The sequence below is a fragment of the Vicia villosa genome, linkage group LG6 (assembly GCF_029867415.1).
Source record: "Vicia villosa cultivar HV-30 ecotype Madison, WI linkage group LG6, Vvil1.0, whole genome shotgun sequence".
Lineage (NCBI taxonomy): Eukaryota > Viridiplantae > Streptophyta > Magnoliopsida > Fabales > Fabaceae > Vicia > Vicia villosa.
This window is the reverse complement of record NC_081185.1, coordinates 134,016,237-134,036,663: the sequence shown is the minus strand read 5'-3', so window position 1 is coordinate 134,036,663 and position 20,427 is coordinate 134,016,237. Positions and strand designations below refer to the sequence as shown.

Genomic DNA, 20,427 nt, shown 5'->3' with positions numbered 1-20,427 from the left:
TTTAATTATTCTTGTTAATTAATTTTATTTAACCTAATTAATTGCTTAATTAATTTTAATTGGTTAATTTCGTTAAAAATAAATGACACTTCTCTTGATTAATACACTTGTTTTAATTAGTGATCATGACTACTCAAAAATATTTTCTTGTCAAAATAAATCAGCTCCATTCAAATACTTGCATTCATTTTCTTGTCATATGATTTGGTGTTTATGTTTGTTTAGTTCGGTTTACACTTCAATTTTATACTATCTTGTTATTTTTATTTCATTATATCCCCATTCAACAAAATGTATCCCCTTTTCTATGATGTATAATAATTTTATCGCTTTCTTTATGTTGTTCTTTGCTTTAGCTATTTGTTAATCAAGAATAACATAAATACGCTTGATCCAACGTCAGGCATTTTCCCAAATCAAATCATAAATCAATCACATCGTGCTGCTTGATCCAACGTCAAGTACCTTTTCTCCGTTTCACTCAAACCTTTTCATAATTAATTTAGCACTTGATCCAACGTCAAGTTGCTTTCAAATCCTTTTCCTAATAAATGGATCGAATGGACGAGCGGGAAGTATTTTATACCCTTTCCTAAATTAATCGGATATGAGCTGCATAGCTTGGTCATTCGAATAATTGCGATCCAATCAAAACACATTTAATCAAGCAAGTTTAGTTTTACTCAACAGACAGTAAACAAGCGAACGAGAGATATTTCCTACCATTCTCACGAGTATCTGAATACAGGATGAATAGCTAGAACATTTGATCCTCGCTTACTTTTAAAGAGTTTAATACTAAACTCGTCTCACTCGTATCCCATAAAATCAACTCAACTCATTCACACCTTTTTTTCCTATTGGCTTTCTTTTTCTCCCTTGCGCAACTTCGAAAACCTTTTCATAGAAAGACCCTCCATCCATTATGTGAAGATGCAAACAACACTTCCATATGTGAAGATCAAACATTTGCCACTCGAGTGGAATGATGTCAAGAACGAGTGATGATCCAGATTCAGTCATCCATTCTTGATGTGATGCTAATATTCAATTATACATGTTTTAGGCAACAATGTTTTCCATTCGAATGAGACTTGAGAATCTTTCGCTAAAATGAACCAACCTATAAACATTTGCTACTCAGAAATACGTAGCCTTGAGTTCTTTATCGCACCTAGAGATACGTAGGAGCGAGACCCAAAGTCTTCTTAGGCACAATAATAGAAAAATTCCAAAACACTTTTTTTTCTCCTTTCTTGCATAATAAATAGAAGATCGCAAATAATATCACGCTAACACTCATTCTCAAAACAAAATAAATGGGTCCTGTTGAGTACAAATAATGTAGGGGTTCTAATACCTTCTCCTCGCATAACCGGCTCTCGAACCCGCTCTTGGTGGCGATAACCTTTTTCTTTTCTTTTTGGGGTTTTATCGATATTTTCCCTTTCCTTTTGGAATAAATAAAATTTGGTGGCGACTTTATTGTATTTTAGGCGTCCAATATGCTCGTGTATTTTTTTTGCGCCACGACACTTACCTAGATACTTCTCTTCCCCACCGCCATATTCTCGGTCCAAGGTGACTAGTGTATAAGAGCTCATATGTTGGAAACACCTTAAAACTTGGACCACCTCTCGCTCAAAGGGGAAAGAGCGTTGGAACTTATTCCTTTAATAGGCTAAGAATTCGTTGTCCCCAACAAAGTAAATAAAAAATCACCTGCCATTTTTGTGGCCACCATAAAGGCGTCGTCTCGTTTCTGACCTGCAAAAATCTATCTTTCCAATCTTTGTAAGACTCTGAATATCGTTCTAACAAATTCCTACCTAATAAAGAGCATAACATAATCCAGCCACATATGGGGAGGATCTCTATGCCATAAAAAGAAAGGAATATCCGACGGTAGGGGAGACACCCAGATTACAATAGAGGATCTTTAAATTCCTAATGATACTCCATACGTTAGGTGAGATTTGGAAAAGGGCGACAACAACATTCTTCCTTAAAGGGCGTAAATGGAATCATAGCCTTTAACACATGAATGACAAAGATATGCAATTAAATAAAGGGATCTGAAAAACCACTCATGGTTGCCATGTTGGCTCTTTCCGTTTCACAACAGGGTTCTAGGATTACATCCTCTTCGTGCCCTGTACTGGAGAATCCAACATTATGACGAAACCTCGCGATCATGTCAGAGCTTGAATATAGACACATAATATCTCGAACATTAGTGTATTTAGATTTCTTCTTGGCCAACAGTTTCTGACGAGAAGGAAAAAGTTAAAAACTACATTGCTTAGATCCCCGAGAGACTAACGAACCCCATAATCTCCTTTCATCATATCTCGACTTAAACAAGCATTGTCACGCTTATGAATTTCCTTTGATTAAAATAGATGGAAATTCTAAAATGGAAGGAAGAGGAAAAGGTTTTTTTTGAAAAGTGAGTCAGTGCCCTTTTTAGGGAAAAACCAACATCTCAAGTAACATGCCTACCTATTATCACAACTATTGGAAGAAGGGGAAGGGGTTCTACGCGTTAAAGACACGTGTAAGGAAATAAAATTTATTGGGTTTCCTTAGGAAAATCATCACGAGCAAACATTAAATACCATACACGCTTCTTTTCTATTGAACGATCAAGATTTCGTAATTGGATGATGTTTGACGTCTCCAGTCAATTTGACTGATGTTCAATATCCCTCGGCTAACACGCAAGTTAAGTATAAAACACCTGGCAGGAACTAGGTAACTTGCCACCAACTGAGGGATTTTCCCCTAACTAAGGGACTCACCTCTAACTCTAGGATTCACTTTTAGCTAAAGGATTCGACCCTAACTATCGGGTTCATCGAAAGAAATGATGAGCTTAAAACATCTCACCCTTAATAAACCCTTTTGCTTGGGGGACTGTGTGGCGCTATATTTGCGAGGGCCCACAAATAGGACGACATATGTCCTGTCTTCACTAAGTGCCCACACCCACAATATGTTTTTTGAAGCATAACCTTTACGTAATATGGACCCCCCTGAGGGGAAACATCGACAGTGACATTTAATTAGTCTATAACTACATGTGTGAGAAGTCATGCCCATGACTCTCTAAGAAGTAGGTGGTCAACAGCTCCCCTAGTCAAGGTGGAGTGTTACCATTTCTTAGGAGTCTCCAAATTCAGACACACTGACATCTTTAAATATCTTAACTCTAAGGGTTGAGACATACAACTCAAAATACACACTAAATACCCTCAAAATACAGAGCTTCTCACCTAACGTGAGCTTACTCTTTCCATCATGAACAAACCCTAAATTGGATAAATTCCTAACATCTCCTGGCAACCATATATATATATATATATATATATATATATATATATATATATATATATATATATATATATGTATATATGTATATATATATATATATATATATATATATATATATATATATATATATATATATATATATATATATATATATATATATGATTTAATTACTCCACATATTAGTCTTTGATTAAAATTTAATCCAACAACTTGATCATGTTATTTATCTTTTAATATTTGATTTTTTTTTCCTAAAATCTAACATATTTAAACGTTCCTTAAATTTGTGATAGCATTTTTTTTTTGTTCATGTTCTCTCTTAAATTTTCTTAATTCTGCGAAAAATATCACCTTCTATATTTTTTTTACTGTTAGAAAGTGTAAGTATTATTTATTATTTAAAATATGACATGTATATAAAATATATTGTAGAATATTAAGGATGGGTGTCTGTGACAATTCTTCTGACTTCAAAGTTGTTAATTATGGATATATTTAATCAGAGAATAACTTGTTAAAAGTTACTGATCCTATTAACCTTTGATTAAAATTTGAAAATTTCTTCACCCACCTCCTAACCTTCCAGCCCACCCCTGGTGAATTTACAACACTACCCCTTGTTTCGGAATTTCATTTCTGAAAAGGTACTTTTTTTTGAAAAAAAGGTGTTTTCGGAAATGTATCTCCGAAAACGTGTTTTTTTTAATATAAAATATTGATTTCGGAGATGCATCTCCGAAATAAAGTTACATTTTTAGAAAATGTGGTGTTTCGGAAGTTCATCTCCGAACGCACCCCCCCTTGGAGGAATTCGGAAATGAACTTCCGAATTTATGTCTGGACAGAAGAAAAATGGAAAACAACAACGATTCGCTTTATTTAATCGGGTGAAGATTACAACGATAATATTACTGAAAATTAAAGTTACATATTGTTGAACACGGGTAGGTGGGGATGAGTCAACATTTTGATTACGTCGTCCGCCGATCTTTGAAGTTTCGCGTCCAACTCGATCGGGCCTTTCGAAGAAAATCGGCCGAACGTTGTCCACAAAACCGCTAAATCTTCGTCGTTCTTGATCTCAAAAGGTGTGAACTTAATGCCTCCCTCGTCGTTAAGCGATGGCAAGCGGTACTAGAGCTTGACAACCTTTCGATTCTCGGGATAACGCAAAAGCGTGTTGAGCGACGGTATCAACTCCGCAAACGGCGTGTCGCGCGAGAAGCGAAATTGGAACGACATCGGGTAGCCGGTTTCAAAGTAGACGAATGCTAGGTGGGGGTAGGTTTGTGTCATTTGTGTTTTGTGGTGTGAAGAGGATGAAGAAGAGTGTGTGGTATTTATAGACTTATTGGAGCATTGATGGCCCAACAAATCTTATCCTGCATCAGGGGACATTTCGGAAATGAACTTCCGAAAATAGGCTCCAGACATGTATATTTCGGAAGTTCATTTCCGAATTATGCAGAAACAGACTTAAATTTTACATTTTGTTGATTGCTTAGTGTGTTGTGTAAATTGAACAAATGGAATTCAAAATAGACATAAATTACACAAAGATGACATAAAACATACTTATATTATATATGTATTGAATCGGTCCGATTTTACATGATAAACAACAATACATACAAAAAATGATCGTTACAAACAAAAACGATCCGGAACGAACTAAAATTCACCGAACCAATCGGTGGATCCTAAGTCCAAAATAGGCACGTTCTTCGACCGCTCTCTATTTTGCTCGCGCTCTTTGCTCATCATTTCTTCAAACTCCGCCATCCTCGAAACGAACGGATCCGGCCAAGTCTCCGCCTCATTTGAACGATGTGCCATCCATTGACAAGAAGTAGCCGGTATAGGACAACCCGGTTTCAAAAACACTTGAACGAAGTGCCGCGATCGTAGATACCCGATGCATATGATGCGGCCCGACGCGTCCAACGGCGGTCGACTATGAAGTGGAAAGAAAGTCTCACTTAGTCCAAACCTCGTCAAATCGATACACACCATATCATACGCACTTGCTATTAGATGACCCATATCGGGGAATGACATCCACTTCGAAACCGGAGCGATACCGGTAAGTGATGGAACAAGTGCATCATGATTTTTTGCAAACTTTTCTTGATTTTCATATAGTCGGCCGTAGATGTCCCGATACGAAGTCAACTCCGCAATGAGTTCCCGTCAGACTAAAGTGTGATTATTTTCCCCTTTACCGAGCAAACCCGCAACGGCCCGATATCCACAATTGCCGTCGCCTCCAACATCAACGATGTTATCGATATATTTGTGCATAAAAAGTGGCATCTCATCAATGTAGACAATTGGTGATTTTTTGATCGGCGGTGTACGAGGTGGCTTCGAAATACGGGCTCCTTTGTTACCACTACACTTAGACTTCGGTGTCTCATGAATTTCCGGGAACGATGCATCAACATGTTCAAAGTAGGAAGGAGATCGTTTTGTTGACGTGTCATCTTGTGTAATTTTGGACTTTTTCGGTGCACCTTTCGTTTTAACCGGTTGAGATGGCGGTTTCAAATCGGTGGTCTCCGGAAATGCGATCTTTCGCAATTGTTCTTTTATGTGCATTTTTGTTGTGTCGTCCGCTTTAGCAAACTTCTCCATTATCACTTCCAACTCGTCGGAGATGGTGATTTTGGAGTCATTTTCTTTCGGCGGGTCAAAATCATCAAAACGAATTTCTTCCAATGGTCGGCTACCTCATCCATGCGTATGGGTGAATTCAAATTTTTCTTTTTTGCAAGTATACAAGCACACGGAAGGCCGTATGTAGTTCTAATGGTGCACCCACATAATGAACTATTCATCCCCGTGGTCTCCGACCGCTTAGCTTCATTAAACAAAAAATTCAAACTCGTTCGAGATATGTTGTAAATCAATTGGGAGAATATAATTTGGCCCTTATACCGGTGTTCCATAACCGTCTTGCTCCGACCGAACGATGTTTGAATTTCATTGTGTTGATTTTCAAGCATTTGGTTCACGGTGTCCCATCCGCGACACAAATCTCCCTTGCTATCACCCAACCACCTCTTGAAGACCGCATGTGCGGATTCAACTCGGTTAGTCGTGGTGCAACCAAGATGTCTAACCCGATTTGTCCAAGCGCACACGACTTTTTCTCTAACTTTGTCAAGAATGGTGGATTCGACGTAATGACAAAAAGTCTTAATGGAACCACACAAAGACCTAAAGTGTACCAATTTCTCGGTATAATCCTCTTCGGAGTATGCATCCAAAATTCCCCTCCATGCCGCCATTATCCTATCAACCACAACACCGGCTTTGACAACTTTACCATTTTCATCCGACCTATCTTTTGTCCCAACCGCGGATTTCAACTTGCTTCTCACGTTGCAAGTTATGTGATACCGGCAAAGTAAAGCGGTAGATGTCGGGAAGACGGTATCGACCGCATTCATCAAAGCATTGTCCCGATCGGTGACAATGACATTTGGCATAACCTCTTGATCAACTAACAAAGACTTGCAAATTCCCAAGGCCCACGTAAAGTTGTCTTCTTTTTCACACTCCAAAAAAGCAAACCCCACCGAATAAGTCTTGTCCGTCGAGGTCACACCGACGATCTCTAGAAGAGGAAGCCTATATTTGTTTGTCTTGTACGTCGAATCCATGACTAGAACGGTTGGAAATGTGTTGAATAATTTGATACTTTCGGGATGAGTCCAAAAAATATCACGCATTGTAAATTTATCCTCGGAGGTTCGGAAGCTTGAAACATATTTGTTATCGTCTAGTAGTTTCAAAAGTTGTTGCATTTCCGACCGAGGGCCCATATTCAATACTTTGAGATTGTGCCGTTCATTGTAAACTTGCTTGATATTTGAAACGCTATCCGGATTCTTACGCTTCAAATCGGCAAGTATGTTGCGAGGCGCCACTTTGACTATCGTTAGGTCCGATATCACATTCCTCTCTTCGCGGGACAAACGACACGCCATTGGATGCCCGTGTAACTTGACATCCAAGGCATGATTATGAATTCCACAAATTACGGTTAATCGCCACAAATCATCAACCCTCCGAGTAGCACGCAACTTAAACGGACACCCGCACTTCCTCGATCCCGTGTCCTCGTGTTTTAGCACCCGGTTTGATTGTACATAACTACCACCCCGTTCGCAATTCAAAACAACGAAAGCTTTCTGCCTACTATTTCCGTTGTCCGACCTAAAAATAACAATTCCAAATCCATGTTTGTGAGCTTCCTTCCGAACCCAATCAATCAATTGTTCGCGACTACCGAAGCTCCGATCATTTGTAAAATGTTGCCGAACATCGACCGCATCGATCATAGGAGTAACGTCAATAACCGGATCTATATTAACGTTGACAATTTCCGGAACTATGCCTCCATCGTCTTGCACAATGTTGTCCGAATGCACCATACCTAACAAATGAATAAATTAGCAAAATTGGCCAAAACTGTTTTTTTTTAAACTGCCAGGGCCTTTTCGGAAGTTCATTTCCGAAATTTGTTAGGTAATTTATCAATCAATGTAGTGAAATAGGGGATGAAATGAGTGATGTTTACCTGAAATTGATGCTTTCTATGCTCCCTTTAACGTGATCAACGGTTTGAAACTTGATTTTAGGGCGAAAAATGGATGGAGATTGATTGGATTTTAGAGAGGGGTTTGAGAAGTTTTGGAGAAAAATGATGAAATAGTGAAGGAGGGAAATTTGTATATGCAGCAACAGTTTCGGAAATGAACTTCCGAAAATATGCACTGATTTTGAATTTTTTTGACTTCGGAAATGCACTTCCGAATTGTGAAATTTTTTTTAAAAAAAAAGCGCTTCGGAAGTTCATTTCCGAAACAGGGGTATTTTGGGATTTTCGCTGGGGGTGACCCCCATAGGGAGGTGGCTAAAGAAATTTTCTTAAAATTTAATTCTACGACTTGATCATGTTATTTATCTTTTAATATTTGATTTTTTGTCCTTAAATCTAACATATCTAAACATACCTTAAATCTGTGTGATAACATATCATGTTTTATCTGTTGATCTATCTTACAATTTTTTTTCTTCAAATATTCTTGATTCTACGAAAAATATTACCTTCTAATTTTTTTTAAAGTTAGAAAGTTTAAGTATTATTTAGTATTTAAAATATGACAACCCTATAAAATATAGGGTAATACTAACGAGTGTCTTCAGAACACTAGTTAAGAGATTAAAAAAAATAAGTTGAGCATTGTTTAATAAAATAAAAAGATATATTTTTATCCAAAATATATGTATTCACTACATTTAAATTATAAATAATTAATTTTTCTAAAGAATTTTGTTTGTATTAAATGCATTGAATTTATAATATTTTCTTTATTTAGAATGCTTAACCCGTGCACCGGAGACACTCATTATGGGGGTCAGTTCTAGCCTCAAGTATAATTTCAGCCTCTTCCGATCGCAATTGCGGTAGATCGAAATAGTCTTCCCTACCAAATTCACCGTTAATCACCACTAAATCAGTTAACGATTAATAACTTCAAATTATTAATTAGAGATATATTTATTTTGAGAGTAAATCTTTAAAGTTACTCCATTTATTACTCTTTGATTAAAATTTAAAGGGCACTATTTAAAAAATTCAAATATATAAAAAAATTATTTTAAATAATAGTATTTTCAAAAAAATATCTTTTATTTCTTAAAAAAAGTTAATTATTTTAATTTTTAAAGCATTAAATATAAATATTTAAAAATCAAAACATACATTTTTAATCCAGGGCCTGACCATGTTATTTATATTTTAATTTTTAATTTTTGTCCTAAAATATATCTAAACATACCTTAAATTTGTGATAACATATCAGGTTTTATTTGTTCATGTTATCTCTTACATTTTTCCCCCAAATTTTTTTGATTCTTCAAAAAAATATCACCTTATATATAATTTTTAATGTTAGAAAGTTTAAATACTATTTATTATTTAAAATATGACATGTCTATAAAATATATTTTAGAATATTAAGGATGGGTGTCTGTGACAACTGTTCTGACTTCAAAATTATTAATGTTAAAAATAGTTTCTAATTTATTTTAACTAAAGAAAGGTTAATTTTCTTATTTTAAATTTTAACCTGTGAATAAATTTATTATTTTTAACTTTTCAATTATAATATATTTATTTTATATTTTAATATTGGTGTAATTTTATTTTATTTTTTAAATTTTGAAATTATAATATGTTTATTTTATATTTTCTTATTAATATGATTTTATTCATTAATTATTTTTAAATTATAATAATTTTATTTTATTATTTAGTATTGGTAAAATTTTATTCATTATTTAGTTTTAAAAAATACTATGTACGTTGTCTTTAATTTAATTTTTATAATTAATAGTTTTATACATTATATAATCATAATAAATTTTTATTTATTTATCACCTATATTTTAATTTTATCAAAAATATTTAAAAATGTGAAATTAATGATTTTATTTTATTTAGATTAATTTATTTATTTGCAAGTTAGAAAAATTTTATTTTTACAAATTTTATTTTTGTGACCATTTATATCAGATATATTTAAAAGATATCTAAATATATTATTTTTTAACCTTGAAAATTCTTCAAAATCGCATTTTTTGTGTCACTCGAATTTGGAGATTCAGAGGGGGATGAGAGGGAATGCGAGTTTAGATATTTAATAAATTAATATTTTTATTAAGTTAATATATTTTTACTAAATTATCCTAAATTTTATTTTATTAGTTCAAAATTATTATTTTCTTCCGTATTTCTACTTTTCTTTTTTTGTGATTTTTCTCCATCGCTTCCATTAACTTATAATAATTATTCTTCACCTGCAAATAATTTTTTATTTTTTTCTTTAATTAAAATTATAATCACTATAATTTTTTTTATTATAACCTTATTTTTATGTTTATTTATATTAATTTTTTTTCTAATTTTGTTTTGTATTCGATTATATATTTTTTATATAAAATTTAAATCATTAATTTTTAATTATATTATAATATATATAATATTATAATATATATATATATATATATATATATAGATATAGATATATATATATATATATATATATATATATATATATATATATATATATATATATATATATATATATATATATATATATTTGTTAATTAGTCGTGGGTCAATTGTAAAAAAATAAAAATTAACTTACACTCAGTTTTTTATACAATTTACACTTGTTATGGAGGTGTAAATTTAACAGGTGAGAAATATTTAATGAATTTACATCAGTTTAAAAACGTGAGTAAATACACGCTATATTACACTTTTTTTTTAAAATAAAAAATGAGTATAAATTATTACATATATACATTTAAATCAAACAAATCCTATTTTAGTTATTAAGAGTATAAATCATTTTATTCAAACAAATCCTTTTGTTGAATATTAAAATAAATTTCTAAAAATAAAAAACCAAATCTTTTAAAATTGTTAATAATTAAAATTTTAAATTTATAGAAAATACATTAAAAGAAATTTCATATATAATGAGCAAGTAAAAAATATATATATATATATATATATATAAAATCTCTAGCTGGAATATATACCTAAAAAGGTAATGTGGTCAAAAAAGGTGAATTAAATATTTTACATAGTATATTAATAGAAAAAATTGATAAAATAGAATAGGCACATATAAAAAGTATTAAAGTATATTTAATCAAAATAAATACTAGTAATTATAACATAGTATATTAGTATGGAAAGGCACACTGAACCGTTAACAATAGCTAGCACCAGCCCAAAAGGTTTGGTGGAAGCATAAGAAGGGTATATGCCATTGAATATTTTGTTATAAACTAGAATTTGTTTTATTTTGTTATAAACAGGAATTTGTTATATTGTATTTTCCATACCTATAAAATCTTCTCATTCTCTTCTTCTCTTTCAAACACATTTCATTCTTTATAATTTCTTCTTACAGCAATATAGTAATACCTTCTTGTACTTTAAGGTTAGTTTTTTTTTTGTCTTTTGTCTTTCTATCGTTATTCTTTCTTTGTATTAGCAACAGTATTATCATCTACGTCTCATGTCGCATTCTGTGCATGCATCGTGTCACTATCACATAAACATTTTTAAAAATCATCTAAAAATATTTTAATAGTTGTTGCTGGAATTAACACATCAATATGTTTTATGCTAAATCCTAAATAATTCTTTCCATGCATGTTTCTGTTTTCTCATGCTTTTATGTAGTAGTATAATTTTGAGAGGATTCAATTGAACCTCTGGTCGTCAAAAAAATATTTTGCACTTTGAGCTTATTGATTTTTATTACAACATTTGTCTAAGAGGCTTTGAATTTTTATATTATTTTGTTGAATTTCAATTTCCAGTGACAATTGTTTCCTTTCAAAACAAAGATTTCTCCATTAATCTAATTTGATTGTTGGTTCCACCTTTGTAGGGAAGGTAATAAGAGAGAAATATAAGGAGTCTAGTGAATTTAGCTTGAAAGGTCATGGCAAAGGAACAAATTCAGGTGCTAAATGCACTTGATGTGGCAAAAACACAATGGTACCATTTCACAGCAATCATCATTGCTGGTATGGGCTTTTTCACAGATGCGTACGATCTTTTCTGCATATCTCTAGTTACCAAGTTGCTCGGCCGTATATACTACCATGTTGATGGTGCAGCAAAGCCAGGAACTTTGCCTCCGAATGTATCTGCTGCGGTAAATGGTGTTGCTTTCATTGGAACACTTTCGGGGCAACTTTTCTTTGGCTGGCTTGGTGATAAGTTGGGTAGAAAAAAAGTTTATGGCATGACACTCATGATTATGGTTATCTGTTCAATTGGTTCTGGACTTTCTTTTGGACACACTTCGGCGTCTGTCATGACAACTCTGTGCTTTTTCCGCTTTTGGCTTGGATTCGGTATCGGTGGAGACTACCCGCTTTCGGCAACCATAATGTCAGAATATTCGAATAAGAAGACTCGTGGTGCCTTCATTGCCGCAGTCTTTGCCATGCAGGGGTTTGGAATTTTGGCAGGTGGTATCTTTGCAATCATAATGGCTGCTATATTCAAGGCCAAATTTGATTCTCCGTCGTACGCAGTTGATCCACTTGGTTCAACCGTTCCACAGGCTGATTACATTTGGAGGATAATTGTGATGGTAGGAGCATTCCCAGCTGCTCTAACATACTATTGGCGGATGAAGATGCCAGAAACTGCCCGTTACACCGCTTTAGTAGCTAAGAACACGGCACAGGCAGCTGCAGATATGTCTAAGGTTCTACAGGTTGAGATTCAAGCTGAACCAGAGAAAGAGGACAAATCAAAAGTTAAATATGGCCTGTTCTCAAAAGAGTTTCTAAGTCGCCATGGACTACATCTTCTTGGTACAGCAAGCACTTGGTTTTTGCTTGATATAGCATTTTACAGCCAAAATCTATTCCAGAAGGATATCTTCAGTGCAATAGGTTGGATACCTCCTGCACAAACCATGAATGCACTTGAGGAGGTTTACAAAATTGCAAGAGCTCAAACACTTATTGCTCTTTGCAGTACCGTTCCAGGCTATTGGTTTACAGTGGCTCTCATTGACAGGATAGGAAGATTCGCAATTCAATTGATGGGATTTTTCTTCATGACAGTGTTCATGTTTGCTCTCGCCATTCCTTATGATCACTGGACTAAGAAGGATAACCGAATAGGATTTGTGGTATTGTATTCTTTAACCTTCTTCTTTGCAAATTTCGGGCCTAATGCTACCACATTTGTTGTACCGGCAGAGATTTTTCCGGCTAGATTCCGTTCTACTTGCCATGGAATATCATCCGCAGCAGGAAAGCTTGGTGCTATAGTTGGTGCATTCGGGTTCTTGTACTTGGCACAAAATAAGGACAAGGCTAAAGCTGATGCGGGGTACCCTGCAGGTATTGGTGTGAAGAATTCTCTGATAGTGTTGGGTGTGGTTAACATTTTGGGATTCTTGTTTACTTTCTTGGTGCCTGAGGCAAATGGAAAATCATTGGAAGAAATGTCAGGTGAGAATGAAGAGGAGGAAGTTGGAAGCAAAGATGCAGAGAAATCTCATGCCAACAACAACGGCACTGTTACACATATTTAGTTTCTGTTTTTTAAGTATTTTATTAGGGACCATTCATTGTTGAATCTATAATGTCTCTTAATGTGTACCATACACACATCACTCTTTTATCAATTGATGTAACAGTACTACCTATATGACTGGTACTGTTTTATAATAACAACATCAATGCAACAAGAGTGAGCAAAACATAAATTCGTATTTATGTTAATGTGTGAGTGGTTTTTCTTTATATTTTTATCCACCATTTCTCTTGTCTGTTCTATAATAAATATCAGAAATAATATTTGTTGTAAAAACACATGTCTTTGTGGTGTCCAAAGTACTCTTTCCTGTCAATTATGTCACTCAAAAATACTCCATTTGTCTCTATATATAAGCATCACTTTCTTTACATATATTAAAAATTATGCAAAGAGTGATGTGTGAACGGACCACATTTGGACGCAAATTGCTTAGCCACGTGAAGCGTCTCCTATGTCTTCTCAGAAAGTGATGTAAATTTTCACTAATGTAATGATATATAGATATGATAGATTCAGCAATGAATGGTCCATGTATGTTCCTAATAATAATATAGCACTAGTAGATTATGAAAATATAAACATAGAAACCTTTAGATGGATGGGTATAAAACCTCAACTTCAGTGTGACTATAGCCTTTTCAGCAAATAATTAAGCAAAATAATGAGTAGGTTATGTAGTGCCAACCATAATGTTTGTGACAATGAAAGATTGTTTGAAATTAAAAACTACAATATCCATCAACAATTCAATGATTTTACAAATTGGTGTTATTATTTCAATATTTCATATATTAAATACTCTCTTCGTCTCATAATAAATGTCTAATTTGAATTCTGCGTGGTTTTTAAGAAAATAATTAGATGTATTGATTTTAATGATAAAATTATTATCATTTACTAAAATACCCTTATTTATTATAAGTAGTGGAGTAGTTGAAAATCGTCAAAGTTAATAAATAGGGGTATCGTAGTGGAAAAAATAATAAATGTTGTATTGGTATTCTAAAGAAATATTTATTTCGAGACATTGAAAAAATGCAAATGAGACACTTATTATGAGACGGAAAGAATAACACCAATGAATGTTACTATTGATGTCTCAGAACTAAAATCTTTTAAAAAAGTTTTTAAAATAAAGGTAAAATAAAGGTAGCAAGCGCAAAAAAACATATAGGTCTCTATTTCTCTTGAAGTAGGTAATTCTGCCAATAATCCAAATCACTCAGACAATTGACAAGGATGAATAACTCCTCCTATGCATTTTCTATTTTAACTCTTCCCACTATTTAAAGGAAAAACACATCACTTTAAGGTATTCAAATTCATTCTTACTCACACATCATTTTTCATTCTCTTACTAACTTGAACGTTGCAGTGTTAATCTTACAGTTCAGTCATCTCTCTACCACACTGGAAGTAAAAGTCCACCATAGCAAGCGACACTTTATCATTCACCAACGATTTTGATTCCACCACGTCGTCTGTGGTAAACAAAATCTAATTCACATGTATTTTCACGTTCAATTCTCTTTCGATCTAGAGATCCATATCTCCTATCTTCAAAGTTCAAATCTCTGTTTCTCGATATTCTTCCTCAAATTTCAACTTCCTTTCCAGTAGATCTTTCTTCAGATTCATGAATCATGGTGGCACTAAAAGCCTTTCAACCCGCCGTTAACGACAGGCCGCCAACGCGATTTTTGAAGCTATTAAAGATCTATCTCCTCTTCCACAAATAGAGGACGATCTAGTCTTAATAAAATCTTCTTCCAATTTTTCAGAGCAAGATCTTGTTCCATCGATAGTCGGTCAACGAGTCTCTCAAGCTCTTCAATTCTTCGAATCCACATAACAATTTCATCAAGGAGAGCCTTCACATCAACCTCCAGCACTACCTGTGATACCTGGACAATAAACGCTCCCTAAACTTCAGCTGCTATATGCTAACATCCGGATGTTAGGAGCTACGGCTCTGCTGAACTATGTTTACAATGTGGTGCAGTAGTGGAATTTACAATTCTTGGAGAAAGGTTGTTCAGAAATGAAGAGAGCCTATAACACATAAATCCAAAGAATAGAATTGTGTCGAAGGTGGCCTCCCAAAGAAATTAATACCCCATTCCCGAGTCGACCTATGTCATGACAACAACTCCGTGAGGCGAAATCTTGAGGCATTTAGCTCACAATAATTACATAAGGGATCAAAAGTGTGGATGCAAATTTTTACGAGAATCATTTTTTGAAGAAAATATTTTGAAAAATTAAAAATAAAATTTAAAATATTTAAAAGCATCACGAACATATTTAAACCTACAATTAATTATTTACTAATTGACTTTGTCACAAGGTAGTTAAAACGTGCTTAATGTATTAACTGAAATTACAAATCAAAGCAATATCTCGTATCCTATAATTGACATAAATCTATTAAACTCCTTTTTGTCTTTTTTTCTTAAGTTTTGATTTCCTCATTTTAAAATCCGAGTTTTTAGTTTCTATTTCTTTAAAGTTATTTTCCATAATTTTAGTCCTCTCAATTTAAGACCAAATTTTCTTGACACAACACTGTGATGACATTGTCACATTTACCAAATTTAAATCTCAGAAATTTTCAATAAAAATAATAATATTATTTATTATAATAATAATAATAATTATTATTATTATTATTATTATTATTATGTTATTATTAAAAATAGTTAATTATTATTAAAAATCCAATAATCAATTCAATAGTATTGAATCCTAATAGTTTATAATTTCTTTTCATTATAATTAAAGTCATCAACATTTTTCATTGAAGATTAATTAACATTAAATTATTTTTTTAACTGTTAAATTTCTTTTTTATTTTATTAACAAAAAGTGAACACTTTAGTACCCATTGAATTTGATTGGTTATATATCCTTCATCCTATTATTTAATATCAAGTCATTTTTCTATAATGATTTATTTTAAAATAAATTAAAATTTAACTAGATTTTGCCTAAAGTTAAGGTAGACGACAAAAATTCATGGGTAACCAAAATTCATGGCCTAAAGTTACGATAGACAACCAAAATTCATGCTAAGCAAGAATTCACCTTTACAAAATTTCTCTTCACTATCTTCCCAAATTATTACCCATTATTTCAGCATCACCATTATTGTTACAAGATGTTAGCTCATAATTCATCATCATTACATTCTCTTCCTCCCTCACCATTTCAATGCATCTTTCAAATAAGTGGTGGTATTCAATATTATGTGTTTGTTCATTTTTTCGTTTTCTTTTCTATAATGGGAGGCTTTCTCTTTTATTCTATTCTCATTTTCAAATACCATAAATGAGTTTTTGGTTTGTTCTAAGGTCAAAAAATATCCATGTCCAAGTTTTCAGTAGCAACAAAAGTGTGGATCTTTATAATGTTTCGATCTATTTTTGATGTTCCGGGTTTTTGATGTTGTTGTTGTGAATATTGGTTGGTTGAACCATTTTCAATAATTATGGATTACAAGTTTTGAAAAACGATTGTGGTTGCAGTCGCGTAAGGACTTTTGCAATTTTCCATTAGTATGAGTGTCGCAATACTGAGTCCTATTGTCGATGTTTGACTTAATCACGTTCTTTAATATAAAACGGTGATGACGGTATTGCTGCGGTCGCGTAAAAACTTTTGCAATTTTTCATCAATATGAGTGTTGCAATACTGATTACTATTGTCGATGTTTGAATTAACCATCTTCTTTAATATAAAATGTTAATGACAGTATCGATATTGGTAGGTGTTTTTTAAAACCCTTGAATCATTTTTGATATTTTGAATTTTTTATATTGTTGTTAATAGTTTTTTTTAGGGTTAATTTAATACCATTTTTCACTCCTGTAATATATGCGAAATTCGCTTTACCCAAAGTAATATTTTTTTTTTAGTTTTCCCCTTATAATATTTTTTTTGTTTGGATTAAGCGTGGGGAAAAATCAAACAAAAAAATATTAGAAGGGATAAACTTTACACTTAGGGGGCAAAAGACATAGTATTTTTATATTTCAGGGGTGTTTGAAAAAATAAATTTTACAAAGGGAAAAACGAATTTCGCCTATATTACAAAGTTTTTTTTTAATATTTAACCCTTTTTATGGATTTGTGATGAAGTGCAATGTCTTGAATCATTTTTGATGTTTTTTTTTTTATGAATTTTGATTTTTTTTTCATCATAATAATTAAAATTAATAGTATTATACTAGTAACTCAGTTCAATATCCTTCACTTTTTTTTATTACTATGCTATTTTATTTCCCTGGTCCCAACTACTCTCAAATGAAATCATAATTTGAATTTTCTATGTATTTGACTACAAAATAAGAAAGAAAGCGAAAAAGACACAAGTTAGTGAACATGAAAAGTCTTCCACTACATTTTCTTTAACTTCCAAATTTCAATAAAATGGCAATTTTGAAGCATTTAATTCAATTTTTGCTGAAAGCATCACCCTTGGCAAAAACAGACTTGAATTGCAACTACTAGTGCATGGGTCAATATTTTAGGCCTCACCAACTTAAATATTATATTCTCTTTGTCTGGATTCACACAACCAAGTAGGAAAATATACTTGCGCTCGCGTAAAGGTTTTTGTGGTTTCAGTCTGGACACGACAGTGATTGTGGCCGTTGTCGTGTCAATTAACCACAATTTGTTCTTCAATAATGGTATCATGTCGATACCGTTTTGTCACGTTTGCGGCCGCAGACAGTTTTTTAAAACAATGGAAGCATTAAGGAAAGGAGATAAAGCAAGCATTAAAAAAATACAGTCATTTGACAAAGCCTGTTATTGAAATTGAAAACACTTTACACTCAAGTGGTTTACAGAAAGATTGAAACTATAAGAAGGAAAAGATTAAATGTTCCCCAACCAAATTGAAAGTGTCTGCAACATTACAATAACAATCTACATAAAACACCTAAACTAAATATGTGTAACAGTACTATTGTTGTTAGCATGAGATTTCTCTACATCTTGTCTGGCAACTTCTTCCTCCTCTTCATTCTCACCTGACATCTCCTCTAAGGATTTTCCTTTTGCTTCAGGTACCATGAGAGTACAAAAGAACCCGGCAACGTTAACGCAACCTAACAAAATCAGTGCATTCTTCACACCGATACCTGGAGGGTACCCTGCATCTGTTTTACTCTTGTCCTTGTCTTGTGCCAAGTACAAGAACCCGAATGCGCCAACTATAGCACCAAGTTTCCCCGCTGCTGATGATATTCCATGGCATGTTGAACGGAATCTAGCAGGAAAAATTTCGGCCGGTACAACAAATGTGGTCGCATTAGGCCCGAAATTCGCAAAGAAGAACGTCAAGGAATACATCGCCACGAATCCTATTCGGTTATCCTTCTTAGTCCAGTGATCATAAGGAATGGCTAGAGCAAACATGAACACTGTCATGAAGAAAAATCCCATCAATTGGATGGTATATCTTCCTATCCTGTCGATCAACGCCACCGTAAACCAGTAGCCTGGAACTGTACTGCATAGAGCAATAAGCGTTTGAGCTCTTGCAATTTTGTAAACTTCCTCGATCGCATTCATGGTTTTTGCCGGAGGAATCCAACCAACAGCGGTGAAAATATCCTTCTGGAAGAGATTTTGACTATAAAATGCTATATCAAGCAAGAACCAAGTACTCGCAGTACCGAGTAAATGTATTCCATGGCGACGGAGGAACTCTTTCGAGAACAAGCCATATGGTTTAACCTTTGACTGCTCCTCTTTCACTGGTTCAGCTTGAATATCAACCTGCAGAACCTTAGACATATCCGCTGCAGCCTGCGCGGTATTCTTAGCAACTAAAGCAGTGTAACGCGCGGTTTCTGGCATCTTTGTTCGCGAGTAGTAAGTCAATGCAGCCGGGATTGCTCCCACCATCACAATTATCCTCCAAATGTAGTCTGCTTGTGGAACCGTTGAACGAAGAGGATCAACCTCGTAAGACGGAGAATCAAAATTGGCCTTAAAGGCAGCTGAAATTATGATTGCAAATAAACCACCTCCCAAAATTCCAAATCCCTGCATGGCAAAGACCGCGGCAATGAAAGCACCGCGAGTCTTCTTATTAGAATACTCCGACATTATGGTAGCCGAAAGCGGGTAGTCTCCACCAATACCGAACCCAAGCCAGAATCTAAAAAAGCAAAGAGTTGTAATAACAGATTTTGGAGTGTGTCCAAACGAAAGCCCCGAACCAATCGAACAGATAACCATCAACATGAGCGTTATGCCATAGACTTTTTTCCTACCCAACTTATCACCAAGCCAACCAAAGAAAAGCTGTCCCGAAAGTGTTCCAACGAAAGCAACGCCATTTACAGCCGCGGATACATTCGGAGGCAACGATCCCGGCTTCTCTGCACCCTCAACATGGTAATATATCCTACCAAGCAACTTCGTGACAAGCGATACGCAGAACAAATCATATGCATCAGTGAAGAAGCCCATACCAGCTACAATGATCGCAGTGAAATGATACCATTGTGTTTTCGCCACATCAAGTGCATTTAGCACCTGAATTTGCTCCTTCGCCATCGCCTTTCAATCGAAAATATCCAAAACAGCAAGATTATATTCCTACAAAAGTAAAACAAAAACTCAGAATCAACAGAAACAGAAAAAATAAAATAAAAGATTCTTGAATGTGTGATAGCGTAGAGTAGAGAGATCAAGAACCTGATAGTGCAAGAAGATAACAGAAATGTATGAGTGAAGTGAATGAGATGAAAAAAACGGTTACAAAATAGAAAGAAAGTGAATGTGTGAGTGAGTCCAATAGGTGGAGAGAGTGATGAGAATTTATAGGCAATAACAGAAAGGAAAATAGAACAGATGGAAGTAATAGTGAATCAAATATTCGAAAGCATATACTCTTCCTTATAATGCGTTCTCACTTA

At 33.8% G+C, this 20,427-nt stretch overlaps 2 protein-coding genes across 2 annotated transcripts; one reads left to right on the top strand and one right to left on the bottom strand.

The window, feature by feature from the left end:
• The first annotated feature begins 11,870 nt into the window (after window positions 1-11,870).
• On the top strand, window positions 11,871-13,511 carry LOC131610084 (inorganic phosphate transporter 1-4-like). The gene has a single exon (XM_058881951.1). It carries the CDS (start codon window positions 11,871-11,873, stop codon window positions 13,485-13,487), a length of 1,617 nt encoding a protein of 538 aa, XP_058737934.1. The 3' UTR covers window positions 13,488-13,511.
• A 4,788-nt stretch (window positions 13,512-18,299) lies between these two features.
• LOC131610083 (probable inorganic phosphate transporter 1-7) lies at window positions 18,300-20,427 on the bottom strand. The gene is made up of 2 exons (XM_058881950.1): window positions 20,207-20,427; window positions 18,300-20,107 (listed from the first exon to the last, which is right to left on the bottom strand). Exon 2 carries the CDS (start codon window positions 20,063-20,065, stop codon window positions 18,443-18,445), a length of 1,623 nt encoding a protein of 540 aa, XP_058737933.1. The 5' UTR covers window positions 20,066-20,107; window positions 20,207-20,427; the 3' UTR covers window positions 18,300-18,442.